A 24,028-nucleotide genomic window follows, 5' to 3' on the forward strand; every position below is an offset into this window, starting at 1 on the left:
GAAGTGTTCTGTTTAAAACCTAGTTTCAGTTTTTTTCCCTGAAATTATATATAAATGTTGAAAACTTTGGACAGTATTGTAATACCTCAGTTATCCAGAGGTCATTCTCTGCTCCCTGGAACAGTTGAAAGTTAAATTAATTGCTGAATTGTTAAATAATATTTGTCACTGCACATTTATGATACTAATGTAAGGCTTTCTAAAGTGACTGCCATTTCCTGCCTGACCAACATTGAACAAGACACTTAGCCTGTTTCCTTATCTACAGAATGAGCATACAGAACCTGACAGTCATGAGAAGTACATGATGATTGTGTGTTTGTATTTGCTTTGAAATCCATAAAGCACTATAACAAAAAGCAGGGCTTCGTGTTCCAGTGATTTCTTTAGTTAAGACGTAAGGAACAGCTGCCCAGAACATTGACTTAACCTGCATTTTTCTCGGCTGTCTGCCTTCTCAAATTGGAGCAAAAAAATGGTGGTAAACTTGAAGAAGCAAAGATGAGTAGTGGAAAACACACTAATAAATAATACTTACTGAATGTTCCTTTCTGCTTGGTGCTCTACTAGGTGCTAACAGAATGTAAAATACTTTTTACAGATTAGGAAACTAAGACTCATGAATGTTATATGGCTTACCCAAGGTTTTTGGCTTATGAGAGGCAAGGCAGGGACAAAAACCATTATCTCTTCTTCCACATTCAAACTTAATACTATTTATACTAAACTATGCTGTAAATCTTGAACCTAAAAGATAAGTTTTTAGGATCAACTCCCTGACACAGCACCTCATTCTTCAGCATCGCCTCATAGATCTGCACCCAATATCATACATACTTGCATTTGGACTTTAAGATTTGTAAATTATTCCTTATTTTTCAAATATTGTACATGGATGTAGTTCTCATCATCATTTCATCATTTAGCATTTTACGGTGTTCGCGGGGAAGGGCCTTGACGTGGCAACACCGCTTCTTAACTAACGCTTCCCCTCTCACACCTTACTAATACTCTGACCTCACTGCTGCTCTCCTCACTTCCATAGGCTGCCATTAAGCTGTCCTTCCATTATCGTGCCTCTGCTTCTCTTCCATGTCCACAGTCTTTATTTTGAGGGTTGTTTAGTCATTCTAGCTGTGTCATTTTCTCCAATAGCCTGGGAATTCTGTGTTTGGTACCTTTGGACAGAATATTTAAAAGCACTCCCTTGCATTTCAACACTCATTGGATGGTCCTCATTGACAAAACAAAAAATTGAACTTAGACTAAAGCACTTGCTTTCTTTATTTTAATTAAATAGTGAATAAGTTATGATATATCCCTACTGTTGGCCTAACAATAATGCCTGTGATTTAAGTGTGGTGTATATGTTTATGTTTAACCACACATTTAATTGGGTATAAAGTGTCCTGAGGACAATACTTCTTTATAAACATGTGAGGGTTTTTTGTTTGTTTGTTTGTTTTTTTTATAGAAACAGAGAGTCAGAGAGAGGGATAGACAGGGACAGACAGACGGGAATGGAGAGATGAGAAGCATCATTAGTTTTTCGTTGTGCATTGTGACACCTTAGTTGTTCATTGATTGCTTTCTCATATGTGCCTTGTCCGCGGGCCTTCAGCAGACCAAGTAACCCCTTGCTCGAGCCAGCGACCTTGGGTCCAAGCTGGTGAGCTTTTGCTCAAACCAGATGACCCTGTGCTCAAGCTGGCGACCTTGGGGTCTCGAACCTGGGTCCTCGGCATCCCATTCCACTGCGCCACTGCCTGGTCAGGCTATAAACATGTTTTTGATTAAAAGCTTTGGCATTCAGAAGCAGGTCAGAATGTCATAATTTAATAGTGCTGTCAAAAACCTCTTTTTATTTTTATTTTTTTGTATTTTTCTGAAGTGAGAAGCAGGGAGGCAAAAAGACTCCCACATGTGCCTGACCGGAATCCACCTGGCATGCTCACTAGGGCTCTATGTTCTGCCCGTTTGGGGCATCACTCCATTGCAACCGGAGCCATTCTAGCACCTGAGGCGGAGGCCATGCAGCCGTCCTCAGCGCCTGGGCCAACTTGGCTCCAATGGAGCCTTGGCTGCTGGAGGGGAAGAGAGAGACAGAGAGGAAGGAGAGGAGGAAGGGTGGAGAAGCAGATGGTGCTTCTCCTGTGTGCCCTGACCAGGAATCGAACCCCAGGAATTCCACATGCTAGGCTGATGCTCTACCACTGAGGAAACTGGCAAGGGCCTAAAACCTTTTTTTTTTCCAACAAGTTATCTGTCAAGCAAAGGATTACGGTTTGGCATCCAAAGACATGCGTCTCTTGCCAATTTCACAGTAAGACTCCTTCATGTACTACTTGGAGTGCCGAGACAAGTTTTTGGTGTTTGTTTTTAGATATATGGCATGTTGAGGCTAAAATTTTCTAATTATTTATCCTTTTACATGTTTCTTATTAAAGCATATTTACTGTATTTGTTGGAATCCAACTGGTCTATTGACCTTTTTTAATGTTTAGTGTCATTTTTGTCATTCAGCGTTGAATTTGAAAATAATAAAAAGTACTTCCAGGACTTTTTTAAAAGGCAAGAAAATTTTTTTTCTACTTTATCACTATTGACATCTCAGATTCTTCTCTTTTTTGGCAGAGGTGAGGGTAAGATTGGTGCTTGAGTTTATTAGAGGTATGAATCTTATTTTAAAGTCCAGTGTTATCCAATATTCATTTACCTATAGTATCAGTTTCTATCTAAAATTCACTTTAATTCTTTCTTCTAAGCAGCTCTCAAGTCCATTAAGATTTTTATTTCCAACAGTAGAAAATGTCAATGTTAAAATAATACACAATTCAATGCTTTGATGTCACATAAGAATAAAGCACAGACTTCAAAGTTTTTAACATGTAGCAAAGAACAATGTAAAAATAAGATGACTTTTATGTGTATATTTTAAGACTAATAATACGGAGTTTTTTCACTCTGGCTTTAGGTTTTTCTGTTTTACTATTTTATTGTTTTATATTTCTAGGGTCCTATGTCTATGTGACTGTTAGCTGTAGCCTCAACTTTCTAAGGACTGGTTGGGGATGGGTTTGGGTGAGATATTAAGGAAAGGTAAATGTGGTTTGTAGCCCTTACCTATGGCACATATGTTCAGTCATATTTGAGAAATGCCTAGGAAGAATCAGAACACTGGAAACTACTTATAAGAGTTCATGGTTACCTTTACTCCTTTGACTCTGTTTAACTTGAACAGTGACATTCCAGATTGTTCTTGTTTTCAGAGTACATCCAAGCCATTATGATGATGGAAGAATCTGTTCAACATGTTGTCATGACAGCCATTCAGGAGGTACGTGGGAGCTTTGTGTTTACCGTTTGTGAGAAATTAAAGGAGTAAACATGAGTTTAAAATTCTCATTAAAAATTTTTTTTTCTTTACACTTACAATATAGCTTGTTTCATTTTTTTTTTTTAATTAAGTTAGAGGCAGGGAGGTGGAGAGACAGACTCCTGCATGCACCCTGACTGCGATCCTGATGTTTTGCCCACCTGGGGCCACTGCTCTGTTGCTCGGCAATCAAGCTAATTTAGCGCATGAGGCAAGGCCAGAGAGCCATCCTCAGTAGTGCCTGGGGCCAACTTGCTCATTCTAGCCGTAATTGCGGAAGAGGAACAGCGGTGGGGGGGGGGGGGAGAAAGAGGTGGAGAAGCAGATGGTCGCTTCTCCTGTGTGCCCTAACCAGAAATCAAACCCGGGACTTCCACATGCTGGGCTGACACCCTACTGCTGAACCAACCAGCTAGGGCGCTTGTCTCATTATTAAATAAAATCATATTCATTTAAATTTATCATTTTTATTTAAATCTTAAACATTTATCTTACAGGTATAGATATTCTGTAACTCTTCCTAATTTTTAAAAATGCCTTAATGAACTAGGAATTATAGATTGATTCTTAATGTCAGTATAAATAATGTCTATCTTAAACCAACAGTCTACCTCGTACTTAACTATTGGTTTCTCATTTAGCAGAAAATGGGTCTTGAACCCCAACCAGACCCAAAGCAATTTCTAAATGAATATTTATATTGAAACTATAGGGGAGGAAAATATCTTTTTCCTCCACCCTTCTAATTCTCTGGTAGAACCTCTATAACAAAAGACAGATTGACAAGAGAAAAACATACAAATTCATTTAATGTAAGTTATATGACAGGAGTCTTCATAAGGAAATTAAAACCAAAGAAGTACTTAAACGTGAAGGTTTTGATGCTGGGTTTGATGAAGAGTGGAGATTCATGGAAATATGTAATAGGGCAAAAAAGAGTGTGAGTTAAACTGGAGGAAGAAGCTAGTCCTGTTCACTCAGATCCCTTTTAGCATCCTCTGTCTATGGAGATAAAGGCTGCTCCTTTTCACTGAGCATGAAAAGGGCACCTCTCACAGGGTTTCATGACCTGCTGCAGGGGAAGGGCAGAAAATCCATCCTGGACCCACTGTTTCTCACGTTCTTCGGCTTGAAAGGTTTTATATGTCAAGATGCCACATTTTGGGGTAGCATGTCCTGAACTTCAGCAAATGTAAAACAAAACTATAAAAGTAGAAATAAAATCTAGATTAATAACTTGTTAATCTCAGGATTTGAGAATGTTTTTAATCATAAAAGCAATAGAAGAAATCCTTAAAGGAACTAGAAAACAGTATAGGACATGAATATGCAATTAACAGAGGAAAAAAATAAAACAAATGAAAAATGCTGTATGCAAATTAAAACAGTATTTTTTTTTTAAAAACTGACAATAAATCCAGGAATTCCCACTACTTCCTCAGGGTTTTTTTTGTTTGTTTGTTTTTTTGGTATTTTTCCAAAGTTGGAAACTTTGAGGAGGCAGTCAGACAGACTCCCGCATGCGCCCGACCGGGATCCACCCGCACGCCCACCAGGGGGCAATGCTCTGCCCATCCGGAGTGTTGCTCTGTTGCGACCAGAGCCATTCTAGCGCCTGAGGCAGAGGCCATGAAGCCATCCTCAGCGCCCGGGCCATCTTTGCTCCAATGGAGCCTTGGCTGTGGGAGGGGAAGAGAGAGACAGAGGAAGGAGAGGAGGAGAGGTGGAGAAGCAGATGAGTGCTTCTCCTGTGTGCCCTGGCTGGGAATTGAACCTGGGACTCCTCGCACGCCAGGCTGACTCTCTACCAACTTCCTCAGGTTTGATAATTCATTAGGATGACTGCCTGACCAGGCGGTGGCGCAGTGGATAGAGCATCGGACTAGGATGCGGAGGACCCAGGTTCGAGACCCTGAGGTCGCCAGCTTGAGCGTGGGCTCATCTGGCTTGAGCAAAAGGCTCATCAGCTTGGACCCAAGGTTGCTGGCTTGAGCAAGGGGTTACTCAGTCTGCTGAAGGCCCGCGGTCAAGGCACATATGAGAAAGCAATCAATGAACAACTAAGGTGTCGCAACAAAAAAACTGATGATTGATGCTTCTCATCTTTCCATTCCTGCCTGTCTGTCCCTATCTATCCCTCTCTCTGACTCTCTCTGTCCCTGTAAAAAAAATAAAAATAAAAATCATTAGGATGACTAAGAATTTGGGAGTGATGACAGTTTCATTATAGCGAAAGGATATAAATCAGAACTACCCCTACCCCCACCCCCAGTGCATAGACTGAAGGCCCCAAATACAAACTGTCTGCAGTTTCCTGCCCCTGGAATCAAGACATGTCACCCTTCCAACACATTAATGAGCAACAATATGCAGAGTACCATCAACCAGGGAAAATCTTTTTAAGTTTTAATGTCCAAAGTTTTTCTTGGTGTTTCATTATATAATAAACATGATTGAGTGCCCATGAGGTTGAACTCAATTTCTAGTTCCCCTTCCTCCTCAGAGATCAAGCTGATATCAAGTGGCTCAAAGCCCCAACCTTCTAAACCATGGTTGGTTTTCCGGCTTGACCAGCCCCCAACTAAGTCATCCTGGTTTACACTATCTAGGGGCCCAACAGGATAACAAAGACTATCAGTGAGGAAATTCTGGAGATTTAGAAGCAGCCTACCAGGAACTGGAGACTAAAGCCAACCAAGTTCTTTATTATGCAGGACCTTTAAAAACAGAGCTTTAAAAAGATTATTTGACATTGAACACTCACTGATGATGGGAGGGAAAATTGGTGCATCTTTTTTTTTATTATTATGTATATTAATTTCATTTATAGTGGTGCATCTTTTTAAAAAATGTTATATTCTTATATAAGATATAAGGTCATGAGTGTTAACATTTCAAAAATTTACTCTTAAGTGGTCCTGGGTTGGCTCTGTAGTCACCAGAAACCCAGCTTTCTTATATTTTATTGTTTGCCATCCTTAATAAATGATTCTCTAGCCTGACCAGGTGGTGGCGTAGTGGATAGAGCCTTGGACTGGGATGCAGAGGACCCAGGTTCGAGACCCCGAGGTTGCAAGCTTGAGCGTGGGCTCATCTGGCTTGAGCAAAAAGCTCACCTGCTTAGGCCCAAGGTCGCTGGCTTGAGCAAGGGGTTACTCGGTCTGCTGAAGGCCTACGGTTAAGGCACATATGAGAAAGCAATCAATGAACAACTAAGGTGTTGCAATGCGCAACAAAAAACTAATGATTGATGCTTCTCATCTCTCCGTTCCTGTCAGTCTGTCCCTGTCTATCCTTCTCTCTGTCTCTGTAAAAAAAATAATAATAATAAAAATAAATAAATAAATAAATGATTCTCACCTAGTGGTTAGCAATGGCTTCTTAAGCTCCAGTATCATTATTAGCATTCCCAGCCAGCAGGAAAAATTGAAGGGAGGGTTATATGATCACTCCTATTAGACAGATAGTATTCACTTAGCCACATAGATTAACTAGGAAATGTGGTCTTTATTCCAGGAGGTTATAAACTTAGCCACAATTTGAGGTTTCTGCTATTAAGCAACAATAGGAAAAAGAATAAGGGGCCACTAACAGTTTTTCCTTACTGTAATTTCATTTTTAGAAATTTATCATATAGAAATTGAAATACAAAGATACATAATAGTAATAGTGCTTGATAGCCAGTTTACTTCCAGCATTTACATGTGTTAGATAGTGCTGGTACTTACTAGGCACATTACATCTGTTAGCTGTTAAATTATTTAAAATTCACTACAGTTTTAATTAATGCTACTGAAATGTAACTTAAAACTTGTTAAAACGTCAAATTTTATGTTGGATATATTTTACCACAATAAAAAAAGAAAAATTAACTATAATTCCTTGAATTATGATTGTTGTTATTGCCATTTTTTAAAAGAGGAAACAGGCATGGACAGTGTGAGTAACTTGCTCACACAAGAAGTATTGGCAGAGTTAGAACTCACATCTAAGCAGTCTGAATTCAGAGCTCGCACCCACAACCAATAGGCTGGGTTGCCTCATGTTTGTTTATTTCAGCATTATTTCCTAGTTCTGAAAAATAAGAAAAAAATCAAACTGCCCAGCAATAGAGGAATGGATAAATAAATTATGTTACAATACATTGGCATATTATATAGACAATAGGGCATATTTTTAGAAAATATATAATGACAGGAGAAGGCTTGTAGTATTTAGGAAAACAGAACACATGAACAGCATGATGTCATTTCTGTTAAGCATTAAAATTAAGATGAGTGAAAACAAATTTGTCAAAATGTTAACCATCACCAAATGGTTGAATGTTCCGTGCACTCTTTTCTATATTTTCCAGTTTTTCTGTAATAACAGCTTTTGTAACTATAATCAATAATATATATTTTTAAAATTAAAATCTGTCACCAAAATTTTTTTTAATTATATGACTCTAGCCCAAGGAATTATTTAAAAATTGAGACCAACATTGGACACAACAGTGTTTATTAAACTATTTTATATGATAGAAATGTGGGGGGAAGATGTCTATCCATGAGTAAGCCAACTGTTTAAAATATGGTTCTTTAATTGTTTGAAATATTATATATAGCTGATAAAAGTTTGTAAAAGGAAAAAAAGGTTACCTTATGACAAAAGAAAAATATTTAAAATGCCAAGTGAACAAAGCAACATATAAAATCTCGTATGTAAAAAAAAATGTACAATTAGATTTAGGAATAGATTATATGTTTACTGTGTGCATATTCTTTTCATGCATTTAGCAAATACTCACTGAACAACTTTTATGTACCAGGAAGTGTGGTAGGCAGTATGGATACAACTATGAAAAAAGTAGACATGGTCTCTTCATGAAGTGTAGGTCACATGAAAGAAATGGCTAAACAAGCAATTCAGATACAGTCAAAGCACGGGAAAAGTGCCATGATGGGAAAAAGACAGAAGTACCTCAAGGGAGTGTCTAACTGAGGTTGGGGACATTAGAGAAGGCTTTTCTGAGAAAGTGGCATCTAGACCAAGCATGGAAGGATGAAATAAGGTAAAGAAGGGGCAGGATTACTCTAAGTCCAAGAGACAAGAGAAAGCAAGACCTTCATGGTATGCTGGAGGCATTAAAAGAAGAATGCCAGGCCCTGGCTGGGTAGTTCAGTAGATAAAGCATTGTCCCTGTGCGCCGAGGTTGTGGGTTTGATCCCTGGTCAGGGCACATATGGGAAGCATTCAGTGAGTTAACTAAATGGAACAACTAAGTGGAGTAATGAGTTGATGCTTCTTTCTCGCTCTCTCTCTCAAATCAATGGAAAAATTAAAATAAAAAAGAAGAATGCATATAGCAAACTTTGTGAGTTACAAATAGGGATGAAAGAAGAGACATAAGATCATTAAGATATTAAGCAGTTTTGTTAAAGAAGTTGGAATTTTAGAAAATAATGAATAGATTTTAAGGAGAAAAGACATTGAAGTCTGTATCTGAGAAAATCCATGCAATGAGTAGAGTGGATTAGAGAAAAACAAGGCTAGAAAAGGGAAGAGCAAAAGAAAAAAAAAAGAAAAGAGGAAGACCAGCTAAGAGACAGTGGGTGGCTCGATAAAATTATGAGACTGAGGAAGTTTTTGTAAGATGGTAGACTTTTTATTTTAAGGTCTATTCTATTTATAACTTTTTTTTTTATTATTCATTTTAGAGAGGAGAGGGAGAGACAGAGAGAGAGAGAGAGGAGAGACAGAGAGAGAGAAGGGGGGAGGAGCAGGAAGCATCAACTCCCATATGTGCCTTGACCAGGCAAGCCCAGGGTTTCAAACCAGCAACCTCAGCATTTCCAGGTCGATGCTTTATCCACTGCGCCACCACAGGTCAGGCTATTTATAACTTTTTTATTATTGTGAAATATATATAATATAAAATTTGTCATTAGGGATATTTAGTACATTTCATAATATTGTACACACATTACCACTGTTTAGTACCAGAACTTTTCATTGCCACAGAAAGAAACCCTGTGTCCGTTAACCGGCAGTCCTCACTTCCTCTTCCCTCTAGTCCCTGGTAACCAGTGATCTGCTTTCTGTCTCTGGATATTTCCCTATTCTGGATATTTCATTTAAATGGTGTTGTTGGATATGTGCCTTATTAGTGTGCCTGGCTTTTTTCAGTTAGCATAATATTTTCAAGGTTATGTTGTAGCATGTATCAATATTTTGTTTGGGTTTTTTTATGGCTGAATAATATTTCATCATATGAATATACCACATTTTATTTATTCATTCATTAGTTGATGGACATTTGGGTTTTTCCCACCTTTTAGATATTGTGATGTTGCCCACATTCCTTCTTTAGAAATACTTAGTGTTGCCATTTTTTACTGAAAAAATTATTTTTAAGTATTTAGCCACATTTTAACTTATAGACTTGTCTTTTTAGTGATAAGAATAACTAATATTTGATTCTGTGACTGTGCCTACAGAGAAAATGAGCAGTAGAATTTAGACCTGTAATTTTTACTTTTTAAAGAATTTATTGATTTTTTTTAAGAGAGAGAGAGAGACAGGAAGGGAGAGGGAAAGCGTGAGAAGCATCAACTTGTAATTGCTTCACTTTCAGGCGCTCATTGATTGCTTCTCATCTGTGCCTTGATCAGGGGGCTTCATTTAAATTATTTTATTGAATGATTTTAGAGACGAAAGGAGGGGGGGGGGACATTGATCTGTTCCAGGTGTCCCTTAACTGGGGATTGAACTGGTAACCTCTGTGCCTTGGGGCAACACTAACCAACTGAACTCTCTGGCCAGGGCTAGACCTGTAATTTTAAAAGAAGGCATTACCTTGAAGTGACAAATAAACTTCCAGACTGAAAAGCTTTAACGTATAAGAAAACGTTTCTTTTACATTTGTGTTTTCATTTTAATTTTTATAATCATATAGTGTTTGTTATGTATCATGTAGAATGCCTTTTCTTGCCTCATAGTTATAATCGTTTAAATCTTAATTTCAGCTGATGAGTAAAGAATCTCCTGTTTCTGCTGGAAATGATGCCTATGTTGACCTCGATCGCCAGGTATCTAATTTGCATTGTTTTTATCCATGCAAAGATTGAAAGGGATAAAGTTTAAATATTAATAAAAAGGACGTTTCAGTTGAAATTGCTTATAGAATATATTGGTATAATTTTTTATTTTTTGCCAAATATTTAAGAACTTAAACCACTTTACTTATGGATATCACTTATGGATATTTAATCACATTTGTAATTAAATGTGTAATTTGTAAATAAAGTATGGTGGCACAACCCACTTTAAAATAAGTTAACTTCTTTAATTTTTTGTAATTTGTGTTTTCTAGTCTTAATTTTTCTTTTTCTATTAACAATGTTTTTCTGTATATTACATTTAACACAATAGATGCTTTTCTGGAAAATTGCATGCATTTTTTACTGGTTTATTTATGATAAAAGTAGTTTACCTTTTATTTCACATTATTCTTCATTGAAGATGTCTTCTCTACCTTTCATACTTAAATGCTCTAAGGAACTTAGTCTTTTTTTTTTTTGCGAGAAAGAGACAGAGACAGGATGGGAGAGAAACGAGAAGCACCAAATTGTAGTTGTGGTACTTTTGTTGTTCATTGATTGCTTTCTCATATGTGCCTTCACCAGTGGGCTTCAGTGGAGTCAGTGATCCCTTGCTCAAGCCAGCAACCTTTGGGCTCAAGCCAGTAATTATGGGTCATGTCTATGATCCCACGCTCAAACTGGCAACCCCACACTCAAGCTGGTGAGCTCATGCTCGTGCTGGCGACCTAAGGGTTTCAAACCTGGGTCCTCAGCATCCCTGGTTGATGCTCTGTCCACTGTGCCATCACCTGGTCAGGCTTAGTCCTACATTTTTAAAGGAACTCTACAATGTATTTTTATTTTACTGGGAAGGTTAATTTGTAATTTTAATTGTTGCTTTTAATAAAATACTGTTAGTTACATGGTCAGTTTCTATGTCCCAGCTCTTCTGAGACATCTGTTCCAAAGCATGAATAGAACTCTGTGGTCTTTGCTTCTTTCATTTCTTCCCATGGTTTCTAAATATTTTGCAGGAAAATCTTTGGACATGCTATAATTTAACCCAAATTATAATTTGTCTTTCTCTTACTGTGTGGTGTGTTTGGTTTTAAAGCTGTTACCCTAAACGCATTTTTTTGTATTTATATTATAGAGAGGTTTGGTCACATGAGAAGCCATTGTAATTTTATTTTAATCCATTTTTTCTTTTTAAAAATTAAGTGATTCATTAGTTATAATTAATTTGTTCATACTTTGTTAATTTTGAGTTTATATAATTATGCAACACAACTTAGGAATGTTTAGTTCATTTTGAGGATTAGAATAATACAAGTATTTTATTTTAAAACTGATACAAATTAGCATAAAGGTTTAATATGACTAACAAACTTGTATTGATATACACTAACTGTATTTTTTAACAATTGAAACTCTTGTCCTCTAGCACATACATATTTTAGTAAGGTAAAACCTCTCAGTTATTACAATCAACATTATCAAGAACCAAATATCTCAGATAGAAGATGTGTAAGAAAACTTGATATGAGGAAAGAACCAAATTCAAAGTACAAAAAAGACAAGACTTAGACCTAAAAGATATTCCGAGTTAGAAGTACCTTTTTACTCTTACACAGAAAGGTTCTTGATTTCTCCCAGTCCCTCATATAGGAAAAGGGGATACTGTTTAATTCCATATTGTACAAATGTAATTTATTCATTGTTGCCACTTCATATTGAAATGTTTATTGTATCTCTTGTTTTCTAACCAGTTGAAGAAAACTACAGAGGAACTAAATGAAGCTTTGTCAGCCAAGGAAGAAATTGCTCAAAGATGCCATGAATTGGATATGCAGGTAATTGTATTGCTATAAAACCATGAAATGTCCTGTGTACTGCCCTACAGTAGTTTGTCCACAGTGCAACCCTAATTAAAGAAAAAAAGAAAAACATTTCTGGTTAAAGATAGTAGACCAAGCAAATATATTCATTTCCTTTCCTGAGTATTTTCAACAGTCAGCTTGGTTATAGCTAGCAACAGCACACCACTAGTCTTGGTCACTCTCTGAAAGCCAGAAAGCAGTTGGGAAAGTCCCAAATGGCTAAAAGGAATAGAGAATGTAGTGGCCAAGAGCCACTCTGGGGGCGGGGGGAGCTGCTGCAGCAGAACCCCAGAGAGAGCGCAGGTATAAAGGGAGGTGGAGTGAGGCTACAGCTAGAGGTTTCAGCACTTGCCACCAAGACCTATGGGTCTCAAAGCATAAAATATTCACTATTTGATTTTTTACAGAAATGCTTCCCAGTCCCTGGTGGTACAGGAACCCCAGTGTTTCTCCTCAAATCCACCTGCCTGCATGCACTGGCCCAAAGAAATGCACGAGCAGGAGTGCACAGTGTAGAAAGGAAAAACAGTTTAATATTGAGTTAAACTACTCAATACAAAGATAAGGAGCTTATGTTCTAGAAAGCCTACTCTGAGGCTGTATAGATTCACAGAGTATATAAGGTAAAATGGCAGGTGTAGAGATTTTGGGGTCATGCTAGGGACTGATTGGTTGGAGATGAAGTAAGGATAATAAATTATTTTTTCAGGACTTGAGGACAGTTCTGAGATCTTTTCCAGCTACATCTGTCTGTTCTCTTGGGAAAGTAGCCAGGTGGTCATTCCACCTTAGTGCTCCGGAGCTGAAACATAGCTTAGGTGAAGATGGACCTTAAGACCATTAGTCAGGTCCAGGCTACTGTCTTCTGCTGCCTCTGGTGGTGCTGGTTAGCGGGCGAAAGGCTGGGTCTCTGAAGGGTATATTTAGAGAGAGGGATGTGATTTTTAGAGTTAGGATTTAGAACTAAATTTAATCAAAGTCATAGAGACCCGCAGATTCACTGGCATAGACAGATTTCAAAGTGAATAGCCGTATTGCAGAGGGCTTATGAGAAGAGAGGCGGTAGCCTTATAACATACTTCACGCTGCAGAACACAGTAGTAACAGTCACAATAATGTGATCTCTAATGTGAACTTGATTGATTTTCAACATTTATAATTGTTTTGAAGAGAAATGTTATTATAAAAGTAAAGGTACAGATGATAGAGATCAGTGAGATCAGGAATTAAAATAATTTAGGAGTAATGAGGGAAGGATAGGGTCACTAATGTTCTTGTCTTACCAAGAAGGGAATCAAATAGCACTTGTGTGGGGCAGCAGTCCTTACATGGCTGGCTCCTTCTTGTCATCTAGTCTCTGTTCAACACCACCTGATTTATTTGTCATAAAATATTTATTGGGCACTTAGATGTGCCAGGTACTAAATTAGACCTCCTTGAGAAGTCCTTCCAGGGTCAGCCAGTCTAAAGGAATCATCCAGACTCATGTTATTCTTATTTTAACCCTCTGCCTAGGCCTTTGCACTCTAGTTTCAGCATGTATTTATTAGTTTACTTACTGTGTTTTTGTTTATATATTTACTGTGATTTGTTTCAAATATATTATTATTTTGTAGGAATAAGAACTTTCTCTGCTTTATTCATCACAGTATGCCTTCCTTGCACCTAGAAAACTGCAACAGTGCCTACCGTGTAGTTGGCACACAGTGAATATTTGAGTGAATGAGTGGATGATTGAGTAAAACGAGTCAATGAGTAGTTGTTTAAAATTGCTGTCGTGACCAGAAGGAAGTGAAAATAATGATATAACTATTTTTTGAAATGAGAGATGGCACAAGTTGCTGCAATTTAACATGTCAGAGAGTCACTGATAATGTCTAAGGTTGATAAATCAAGAAATAGTGATGTATAACATTAAGAAATGTAAACTCGCAGAGGACCCGGGTTCGATTCCTGGCCAGGGCACACAGGAGAAGCGCCCATTTGCTTCTCCACCCCTCCGCTGTGCTTTCCTCTCTGTCTCTCTCTTCCCCTCCCGCAGCCAAGGCTCCGTTGGAGCAAAGATGTCCCGGGCGCTGGGGATGGCTCTGTGGCCTCTGCCTCAGGCGCTAGAGTGGCTCTGGTCGCAACATGGCGACGCCCAGGATGGGCAGAGCATCGCCCCCTGGTGGGCAGAGCGTGGCCCCATGGTGGGCGTGCCGGGTGGATCCCAGTCGGGCGTATGCAGGAGTCTGTCTGACTGTCTCTCCCTGTTTCCAGCTTCAGAAAAATGGGAGAAAAAAAAAAAAAGAAATGTAAACTCACTGCTGAAAGCAATAGAATTTAGAACAGTCAAAACTCGTCTTTTGGAAGTAGAAAATCTCATCAGGAAAACTAGCTTTTCATTATAAGCCACTTTACTGTGTTTGTTTGTTTTTCTAAAATCATATTTGTGTATTATTTTTATTTATTTATTTTATTAATCTTTAAGAAAGAGAGAGAGAAACAGTAATTTATTGTTCCACTTATTCAAGCCATCTTTGGTTGATTCCTTCTTGTATGTGTCCTGACCGGGAATTGAACCTGCAACCATGTCGGGACAGCGCTCCAGCCAACTGAGCTACCTGGCCAGGGCCTGTATTATTTTTAATCAGTCTCCTTTTTCTGTGTTTGTGAAAAGGGTTTCTGCCAAATATATTGGATTAAAATATTTTAGCAACATTTGTTAGACTGATAAGTTTCATATTAAAGTTTTGCATTGCACACTCAGCCTTCTTATTAACTGACCACATACCAGATTATAAAGCAATTCTTAATAAAATCTCAAAGAATCTGTGTCTTTGGATCATGCTCTGCATGACCAAGATGCAATTAAAGTCAGAAATTAGTAGCAAAGAAATGAGTTTTTAAAATTAAATTTTAAGCCTTAAATATTTATTTTAAAAAGAAGACTGAAAGAACAGAAATGAATAAAATAGACCAGTGGCATAGAATGGAGTCATTGCTTTATTCTGAGCAAAGACTCATGTATTTATGAATATTTGATAAATTATAGAATTGGCATTTCAGATTCGTTCATTTATTCAATAGACATTTATTGAGTACCTGCTGTGTCCTCAGTACACTATTCCACTTGCTGTGGATACAATGAAGATGGGGGTGAAATAGGCAAATAGATAAAAATATTCCTGCCCCCAAGGTGCTTACATTCTAGTAAGGAAGACCAACAATAAACAAAAATAAAAATGTAGTCTTAAGTGGTAACCCATATTCAGAGAAAAATAAAGCAGAAAAGATAGATTAGGGAGTTTAGGATAGAAAGAATTAGTAGTTTTAAGAATTTTTATTTTTTGAAGAGAGAGGAGAGAGAGAAAGGCGGCGGGGGATGGGGAGCAGGAACATTAGCTCTTAGTTGCTTCTGGTATGTGCCTTGACCTGGCAAGCATGGAGTTTTGAACCAGAGACCTCAGCATTCCAGGTCGATACTTTATCCACTGCGCCACCAAAGGTCAGGCAAAATTAGTAGTTTTAAATTGAGTTGTCAATACAGATGCACCAAAGAAGGTGAAATGTTAGTAACATCCCAAAGGGTTACAGGAGCAAGCTTACAGGTGGATCACACACAGGCTCTGAGAGGGGAGTGTGGCTGGTGTGTTCAGGAACAGCAGGAAAGTGAGGATGGCAGGAGTACGTAGGAATGTGGAAGGAGGAACTCAGTCTGGAAAGGCCTTGTTAGCTTTTGTAAAGACTTTGAGTAAATGGGAAGCCATTGGAGGATTTTGCACAAAGTAGTTCTGTGATCTGAGTTTGATTTAGTGGGTTATTGTGTCGGTTGTGTAGAGAATAGACTAAAGGAGAGAGAGGGCCTAATCCAGGAGACTAATTAAGTAGTCATTGTAGTAATGCAGGCAAAAAACTACGTTGGCTTGATTCATCAGAATTTAGAGCTGATGAGAAATGATCAAAATATGTTTGAAGGTAGAGCCAGTGATATTCGCTGACAGATTGAATGTGGCGTGATGGAAAAGACTTATGACTGAGCAACTGGAAGGATTGAGTTACCATTTACTGAGATGGGAAAGACTGTGGGAGGACTGGAGAGGTGGGATTAATTAAGAGTTCATCTTGGACAATTTAAATTTGAGATGTCTAGTAGACATCCAAGTGGAAAGACATCCAAGTGGAAATGATATCCAGTTCAGGGTTTCAGGCTAGAAATAGAAATGTGTGAGTTGTCAGTGAATGGATGGTGTTTACAGCCGTGAAACTGGAGCCATCCAGTGATTTAGAAAAGAAAAGCTGTCGGTTACTCTAATGGCAGGGAAATTTGGAGGGATTGGTTAAGGAGAAAGAGAAGGTAAGACCAGTGTGTTAGTACAGAAACCAGGAAAGAAAGATATCCTGGAAGCGAAGTGAAGAAAAGATTTCAAAGAGGAGGATGTGATCAGTTGAGTCAGATGTTCTGGGTACATGCAGTGCCTTAGCAGTCAGCAGTGATCCTGAGGAGGGCGCAGTTTGGATGGAATGGTAGGGCCAGGAGTCCAACTAGAACCAAGTTCAGAAGGAAATGGGGGATGGAGAGGCAGAATTAGAAATGGCAGGCAACTTTTGTTTTTACAGCTGTATTGAGATATAACTGACAGAGAGTCAACTATTCATATTTAAAATGTATAATTTTGGTGCATATTAACATATATGAACAAGCGAAATCACCACAATCAATAGAATGAACCCATCACCCCACAAAGTTCCTTGTGATTCTTTGTAACCCCCCCTTCCAGTTCCCAACTGTGCTTTCTGTCGCTATAAATTAGCTCGTATCTTCTAGAATTGTATATAAAAGGAATCATACAGTGTATACTTTTTTTTTTGGTCTGACTTCTTTCATTATTTTGAGATGCATTCATGTTGGTAGTATCAATAGTTAATTCTTTGTTATTGAGAAATACTATTCTGTTTTATGGATATACTACAATTATCCATTTACTTGATGAACATTTGTGTTTCTAGTTTTTCTTTGTTACACATGAAGCTACTGTACACATTTTTTTATAAGTCTTATGTAGAGTTATAATGTTTTTTCTCTTGAGTAAACACCTAGGAGTAGAATGGCTGGGTCATGTGGTCATTGAATGTTTATGTTTTTAAGAAAATGCAAAACTATTTTCCAAAGTGCTTAAAACATACATTGTCACCAGAAATGTATGAAGCTTCCATTTGTACAGCCAATCTTTTCAACTTCAACCATGCTAGTAAGACTATACTGGTATAACATAGTGGTTTTAATTTACATTAAATCATGAGTATCTTTTTGTATGCTTAGTTGCCATCTATATATATATATACATATTTGTTTAACTATATATAATATATTTGTTTAACTATCTTTCCAGGTATAAAATAATGAATTCTTGCATACTCTGACATATTACTCTGCCTGTGCAGTATTCCAAAATAATGTAATGTAAATGTTTTAAGTGGAGATTGATTGTACTTTTTTAAAAAACAGGCTTTAATTTATAATGGTAATTCACTGGTGATTATGCCAATGCCAGTGTAATTGGAAGAATAACTACTGCCTTCCAATATTCTAACAGGTTGCAGCATTGCAAGAGGAGAAAAGTAGTCTGTTGGCAGAGAATCAGGTATTAATGGAAAGGCTTAATCAGTCTGATTCTATAGAAGATCCTAACAGTCCAGCAGGAAGAAGGCATCTGCAGCTCCAGACTCAATTAGAACAGCTCCAAGAAGAAACATTCAGGTAAAAGACCACTCACTAAAATCTGGTTTTTAAAAATTTAGTAACTGTCTTTTAAAGTTAAGAATATATTAGGACTTCTGGGCAGCTGCTGACCAAGGATGCTGTGTAATAAACAACTTTCCAGAAACCTTCCCACATGACATGAAATAACTTCACATCTAGGAAAAGTGCTATCAAAGCTACACCTTCAGTATTATTTGAAGACAGAAGGCCGCAGCTGAAATATAACTAACTGTAAGTGAAAGGAAGAAAACAAACACCAGCGCCATCCCACACACTGTCCTATCCCCATTCTATCAGGCACTTTGAGGCAAGTGAAGGAGACTAAGGAAAGAATTAAAGGAAGACAGACAAACACTAGTGAAGGGGCCTGTGGCTGAGTTGAAACAAACACCAGAAAGATTAACTTTACTCAAAATCTGAAATCATTTTTAAAACAAAAAGGGGATTAGACTACAAACTACAGGGAACAGATTTCAAACTAAGTGCATCATCTTTTAAAGGGCCCAACGCCATAAAAAGATACTGGCACTGAATTGAAAAGAGATTGGTGCCCTTTTCAGGCACTCAGTTTCAAGAGACACACTCCAAATGCCAAGTGCATGATTTCTAGAGACAGCCTTATTTAAAGAGCAAACTTATATAAAGAGACAGTCTTCTACACCTATCTTCTGGGAGAGAAAAAGGCCAAAGGAAGGAAGAAGGAACCAATAGCAATTGGATAGTGAAAGAAAAGAATAAAAGGAGAAACCTGGTGTCCTTCAAGACAAAAGAGAACCTCAAAATTGAAGAGCTTAGCAGTATAATAAAAAGTTTGTTATGTATTGTACTATAAAGTATGCTATGACCCATTTCTTACCTAGCCATACCTTTAACACCTAGCCAGTGTTAAAATAGTAAGAGAAATTAAATAAATACTAGATTATACTTTACTGATTTAGTATGGTAACATATCCTTTATTATTCCTTAATGGAATGTATCGGGATTTTTTTTTTCTTTAGTCTTCTCAGAAACTTTAGAAACACTCCATTCCCTGTGGTCTACATCCGCAGTCTGAAGTGTGGTCTGAGGACCCCTGAGGTTGTCTGAGGCCCTCTTCAAGAATCTTCAGGGCGCTGTCTTTTCCATCTACATGTCTGGAAGGCTGGATTTCCTACATATTCTTTAGTTTCAATCCATAACAACAGCCCTGGCTGGATAGCTCGATTGGTTAGGGCATTGTCCTGAAATGCAGAGGTTGCTGGTTCCATCCCCTCTGAGGGCACATACAGAACCAAATCGATGTTCTTGTCTCTCCCTTCCTTACTCTCTAAAATCAATAAAATAAACATTAAAAAAAATCCATTAACAACAGATAAATATAGAAACAGATATGACAACCCTGCTGTCTTTTATTAAACTAGATTATTTGAATCATAAAAATGTAAAATGTTACCACTTTTCTCACTATATGTTTTGTTTTAGAAAATAATTTAAAATAAACTATGTTGTCTGTGTTAATATAATGGGTTTATTATATGTTGATAGATAAAACCTATTATATAAACAAAAGTTTTTTTGAATCTTGGTAGTTTTAATACTCTGAAGGAATTCTGAGACCAAAAACTTTTAGAACCCTTAATTTGCATCCTGATTTTCTAATTTCTAAGACTGATTCAGTGGATAGTATAATCTAAATACGACTTTAGCTTTTTGTTTCTAAATTGTAGCTAGCTTTTTAAAATTATACTTGACATACAATATTATATTAGTTTCAGGTGTACAACATAGTGATTCAACATTTGTATCCCTTACAAAGAGATCACCACAGTAAGTCAGTAACCATCTGTTTTTGTATGCAGTAATTATAATATTGAATCTAATGCTTATACTGTACCTTACATCTCCATGACTCATTTTATAACTGGAAGTTTGTGCTTCCTAATCCTTTTCCCCTTTTCTGTCCATCCCCTCACCTTCTCCCCTCTGGCAATTATTGGTTTGTTCTATGAGTTTGTTCCTATTTTGTTTCTTCGTTACTTTCTTTTTTAAGATTCCATAAATAGGTGAAATCATACAGTACTTGACTTCCTCTGTCCAACTTATTTCACTTAACATGATACTGTAGGTCCATTCATGTTTCAAATGGCAAGATTTCATTCCTTTTTATGGCTCAGTAATATTCCATTGTACATGTAGATGTACCATATCTTCTTTATTCATCTTTGAAAAGACACTTATGTTGCTTCCCTGTCTTGGTTATTGTAAACGTGCTGCAGTGAGCGAAGGGTGCCTATATTATTTCTAGTTGTTGTTTTCGTATTCTTTGGATAAATACCTAGGAGTGGAATTGCTGGGTTATATGATAGTTATTTTAATTTTTTGAGGAACCTCCATACTGGTTTCCATAGTGACTGCACTAGTTTACAATGCATGAGGGTTCCTTTTTCTCCACATTTGTTCTTTTTTATTTTGATAATAGCCATTCTGACAAGTATGAGGTGATATCTCATTTGGTTATGATTTGCATTTCCCTGATAATTAGTAATGTTGAGCATCTTTTTATATGTCTGTATGGCTTTGAAAAAATGTCTGTTCGGATTCTCTGCCCATTTTTAATTGGATTTTTTTATGTTATAATGAGTTTTTAAAACATATTTTGGATGTTAACCCCTTATCAGATATATTTCTACATATATCTTCTCCTATTCATTAGATTGCCATTTCATTTTGTGGATAGCTTCCTTCACTGTGTAAAAGCTTTCTAGTTTATGTAGTTCTATTTGTTTATTTTTGCTTTTGTTGCTTTTGCCCAAGGAGACTTATCCAAAAACTATTGCTAAGACGAATGCATCTTTTCTTCTAGGAGTTTTATGGTTTCAGATCTTACATTTAAATCTTTCATCCATATTGAGTTTATTTTTGTATATAGTGTGAGAATGGGGTCTAGTTTCATTTTTATGCATATATGTTTTTCCAACAACATTTATTTAAAAGACTGTCTTTTCACCATTGTATATTCTTGCCTTCTTTGTCATAGATTAATTGACCATTTAAGTGTGGGTTTATTTCTGGACTTTCTATTCTGTTCCATTGATTTATGCGTCTGTTTGTACCATCACCATACTGTTTTGATTACTATAGCTTTGTAGTATAGCGTAGTACCTCCAAATTATTTTTTCCTCAGGATTTCTTTGGCTATTCAGAGTTTTTTGTGACTCTGTATATATTATAGGATTATTTGTTTCAGTTCTGAGAAAAATGCCTTAGGTATTTTGATAGGGATTGCATTGAATTTGTAGATTGCTCTGGTTATTACGGACATTTTAACACTAATAGTTCTGATTGATGGGCATTGTTTATCCTTCCATTTATTTGTGTCTTCAGTTTCTTTCCTCAGTTTCTTGTAGTTTTCACAGCATAGGTCTTTTGCAGTATTGGTTAAATTTATTCCTAGATATTTTTCAATGCAATTGTAAATGGAATTTAAAAACAATTTTCCTTAGATAGTTTGTTATTGGTGCATAGAAATGCAACAGATTTCAATTTTGTATCCTGCAACCTTACTGAATTAATTTACTAGTTCTAATAGTTTTTTGGTGGAATCTGTGTTTCTACATAATAGTATATCATTTGCACAGTGACAATTATACTTCTTTCCAATTTGTATACTTTTATTTTTGTTGATCTTTTCTATAGTATTTTTTAGTCTATTTTTTATATTTCTGCTCTTCTTTATTATTCATTCCTTCTACAAATTTGGGTTTAGTTTATTCTTCTTTTTCTAGTTCTTCTAGATGTAAGGTTAGATTATTAGAAATTTTTCTTGTATCTTGAAGCAGACCTGAGTCGTTATGAATTTTTCTCTTAATAATGCTTTTGCTGTGTCTCAAAGATTTTGGATTATGGTGTTTTCATTTTCATTTTTCTCAAGATATTTTTTAATTTTCTCCTTGATTATATTTCTTAACCCATTGCATGTTTAATAGCATGTTGTTTTGGCCTCCATCTGTTTGTATTTTTTCCAGTTTTCCTCTCGTAAATTGATTTTTGGTTTGATATTATAATAAAAAAAGATCCTTGGTATGGTTTCAATCTTGTTAAATTTACTGAGACTAGTTTTGTGGTCTAACATGTGGTTTATCTTGGAAAATGGTCCATGTTGCACCTGAATAAAATGTGTATTCTGCTGTTTAAGTAAGTCTTTCTGGTTTAAGGTATTACTGACAGACACTGTTTCTTTGTTGATTTTCTGTCTGGGTGACCTATCCATTGATGTAAGTGGGATATTAAAGTCTGCTACTATGAAGGTAGTACTACCAATTTCTCCCTTTATGTCCATTAATGATTGCTTGATATAGTTTAGTGCTCTTCCATTGGGTGTGTATATGTTTAGAAGTGTTATATTCTCTTATGTATTGATCCCTTTATCATTATGCAATGTCCTTTGTCCGTTGTTGCAGTCTTTGTTTTAAAATCTATATTGTCTAGCCCTGGCTGGTTGGCTCAGCAATAGAGCGTCAGCTGGGCGTGTGGAAGTCCCAGGTTCGATTCCTGGCCAGGGCACACAGGAGAAGCACCCATCTGCTTCTCCACCCTTCTCCCTCTCCTTCCTTTCTAGCTCTCTCTTCCCCTCCCGCCGCAGCCAAGACTCCATTGGAGCAAAGTTGGCCCAGGTGCTGAGGACAACTCCATGGCCTCCGCCTCAGGCACTAGAATGGCTCCAGTTGCAGCACAGCAGTGCTCCAGATGGGCCGAGCATTGCCCCCTGGTGGACATGCTGGGTGGATCCGGATCTGGTACATGCGGAAGTCTGTCTGTCTGCTGCCCCCCCTTCTCACTTTGGGGGGGGATCTATATTATCTGATCTAAGTATTTCTACCCTAGCTTTCTTTTTGTTTCTATTTACATGAAATCTCTTTTTCCATCCTTTCACTTGCAGTCTATGTGTCTTTTGATCTGAACTGAGTCTTTTGTCAGCCAACTATCCATGGGTCTTGTTTTTTCTGTGTGGGTTTTTTTTTTATTTCTTTAGCCACCCTCTGTCTTTTGATTGAGTCATTTAATCCACCTATATGTAAACTATGAATATGTATGTACTTATTGTCATTTTATTATTTTCTGGTTGCTTTTGTAGTTCTTTGTTCCTTCTCTTGCTCTTTTGTACATTGATGACTTTCTTTAGTGATTTATTTGTGTTTCTTTTATATTTATCTTTTGCGTATCTATTATAGGGTTTTGGTTTGTGGTTACCATAAGATTCATATATAACATATAAGTTATGTCTATAGGACTCTATTTTAAGTTAATGGTTGCTTAAGTTCTAATGCATTCCAAATGCACTACATTTATTACTCATATGCTCACAGTTCTGTTTTTGACATCATATTTTACATCTTGTGCTATTACTACTTTTTTAACCTTTATACTAGCTTGATAATTGGTTAATAAACTAGATTTACTAAATGTTTGCCTTTTTGTTAGTAAGATTTTTCCTTTTCCTATATTTTCTTATTTTTAGTTTTGGCCTTTTCCTCTTAAAGAAGTCCCTTCCTTTAACATTTTTTGCAATGCTGGTTTAGTGGTGATGAATTCCTTTAGCTTTAGCTTGTCTGGGAAACTGTCGCTTCAGTTCTGAATGTTAACTTTGCTGGGTGGAGTATTATTGCCTGTAGGTTTTTTTTTCTTCTCTCACATTGAATACATTGTACCATTCCCTTCTGGCCTGCAAAGTTTCAATTGAAAAATCAGCTCATAGTCTCTTGGCGGATCCCTTGTATATAACTATCTGGCTTTCTTCTGCTTCTTTTAAGACTCTCTTTATTTTGAACTTTTGGTATTTATTATGATGTGTCGTGGTGTGGGCTTTTGTGGGTTCATCTTGTTTGAGACTCTGCTTCCTGGGCTTGGATGTCTCTATTTACTTAATCAGATCAGTGAAGTTTCCAGCCATTATGTCTTCAAATAGGTTTTCTGTCCTTTTCTCCT

At 37.0% G+C, this 24,028-nt stretch overlaps 1 protein-coding gene across 1 annotated transcript in view; it reads left to right on the top strand.

Annotated features, from left to right (window-relative positions):
• HOOK3 (hook microtubule tethering protein 3) overlaps positions 1 to 24,028 on the top strand; it is a 96,788-nt gene that overhangs the window by 24,231 nt on the left and 48,529 nt on the right. Inside the window, exons 6-9 of the mRNA XM_066234104.1 lie at positions 3,270 to 3,337; positions 10,384 to 10,446; positions 12,210 to 12,293; positions 17,897 to 18,060. Coding sequence (XP_066090201.1) covers positions 3,270 to 3,337; positions 10,384 to 10,446; positions 12,210 to 12,293; positions 17,897 to 18,060 — 379 coding nt within the window. The remainder of the gene's footprint in view (positions 1 to 3,269; positions 3,338 to 10,383; positions 10,447 to 12,209; positions 12,294 to 17,896; positions 18,061 to 24,028) is intronic.

The sequence above is a fragment of the Saccopteryx bilineata genome, chromosome 6 (genome assembly GCF_036850765.1).
Source record: "Saccopteryx bilineata isolate mSacBil1 chromosome 6, mSacBil1_pri_phased_curated, whole genome shotgun sequence".
Taxonomy (NCBI): Eukaryota; Metazoa; Chordata; class Mammalia; order Chiroptera; family Emballonuridae; genus Saccopteryx; species Saccopteryx bilineata.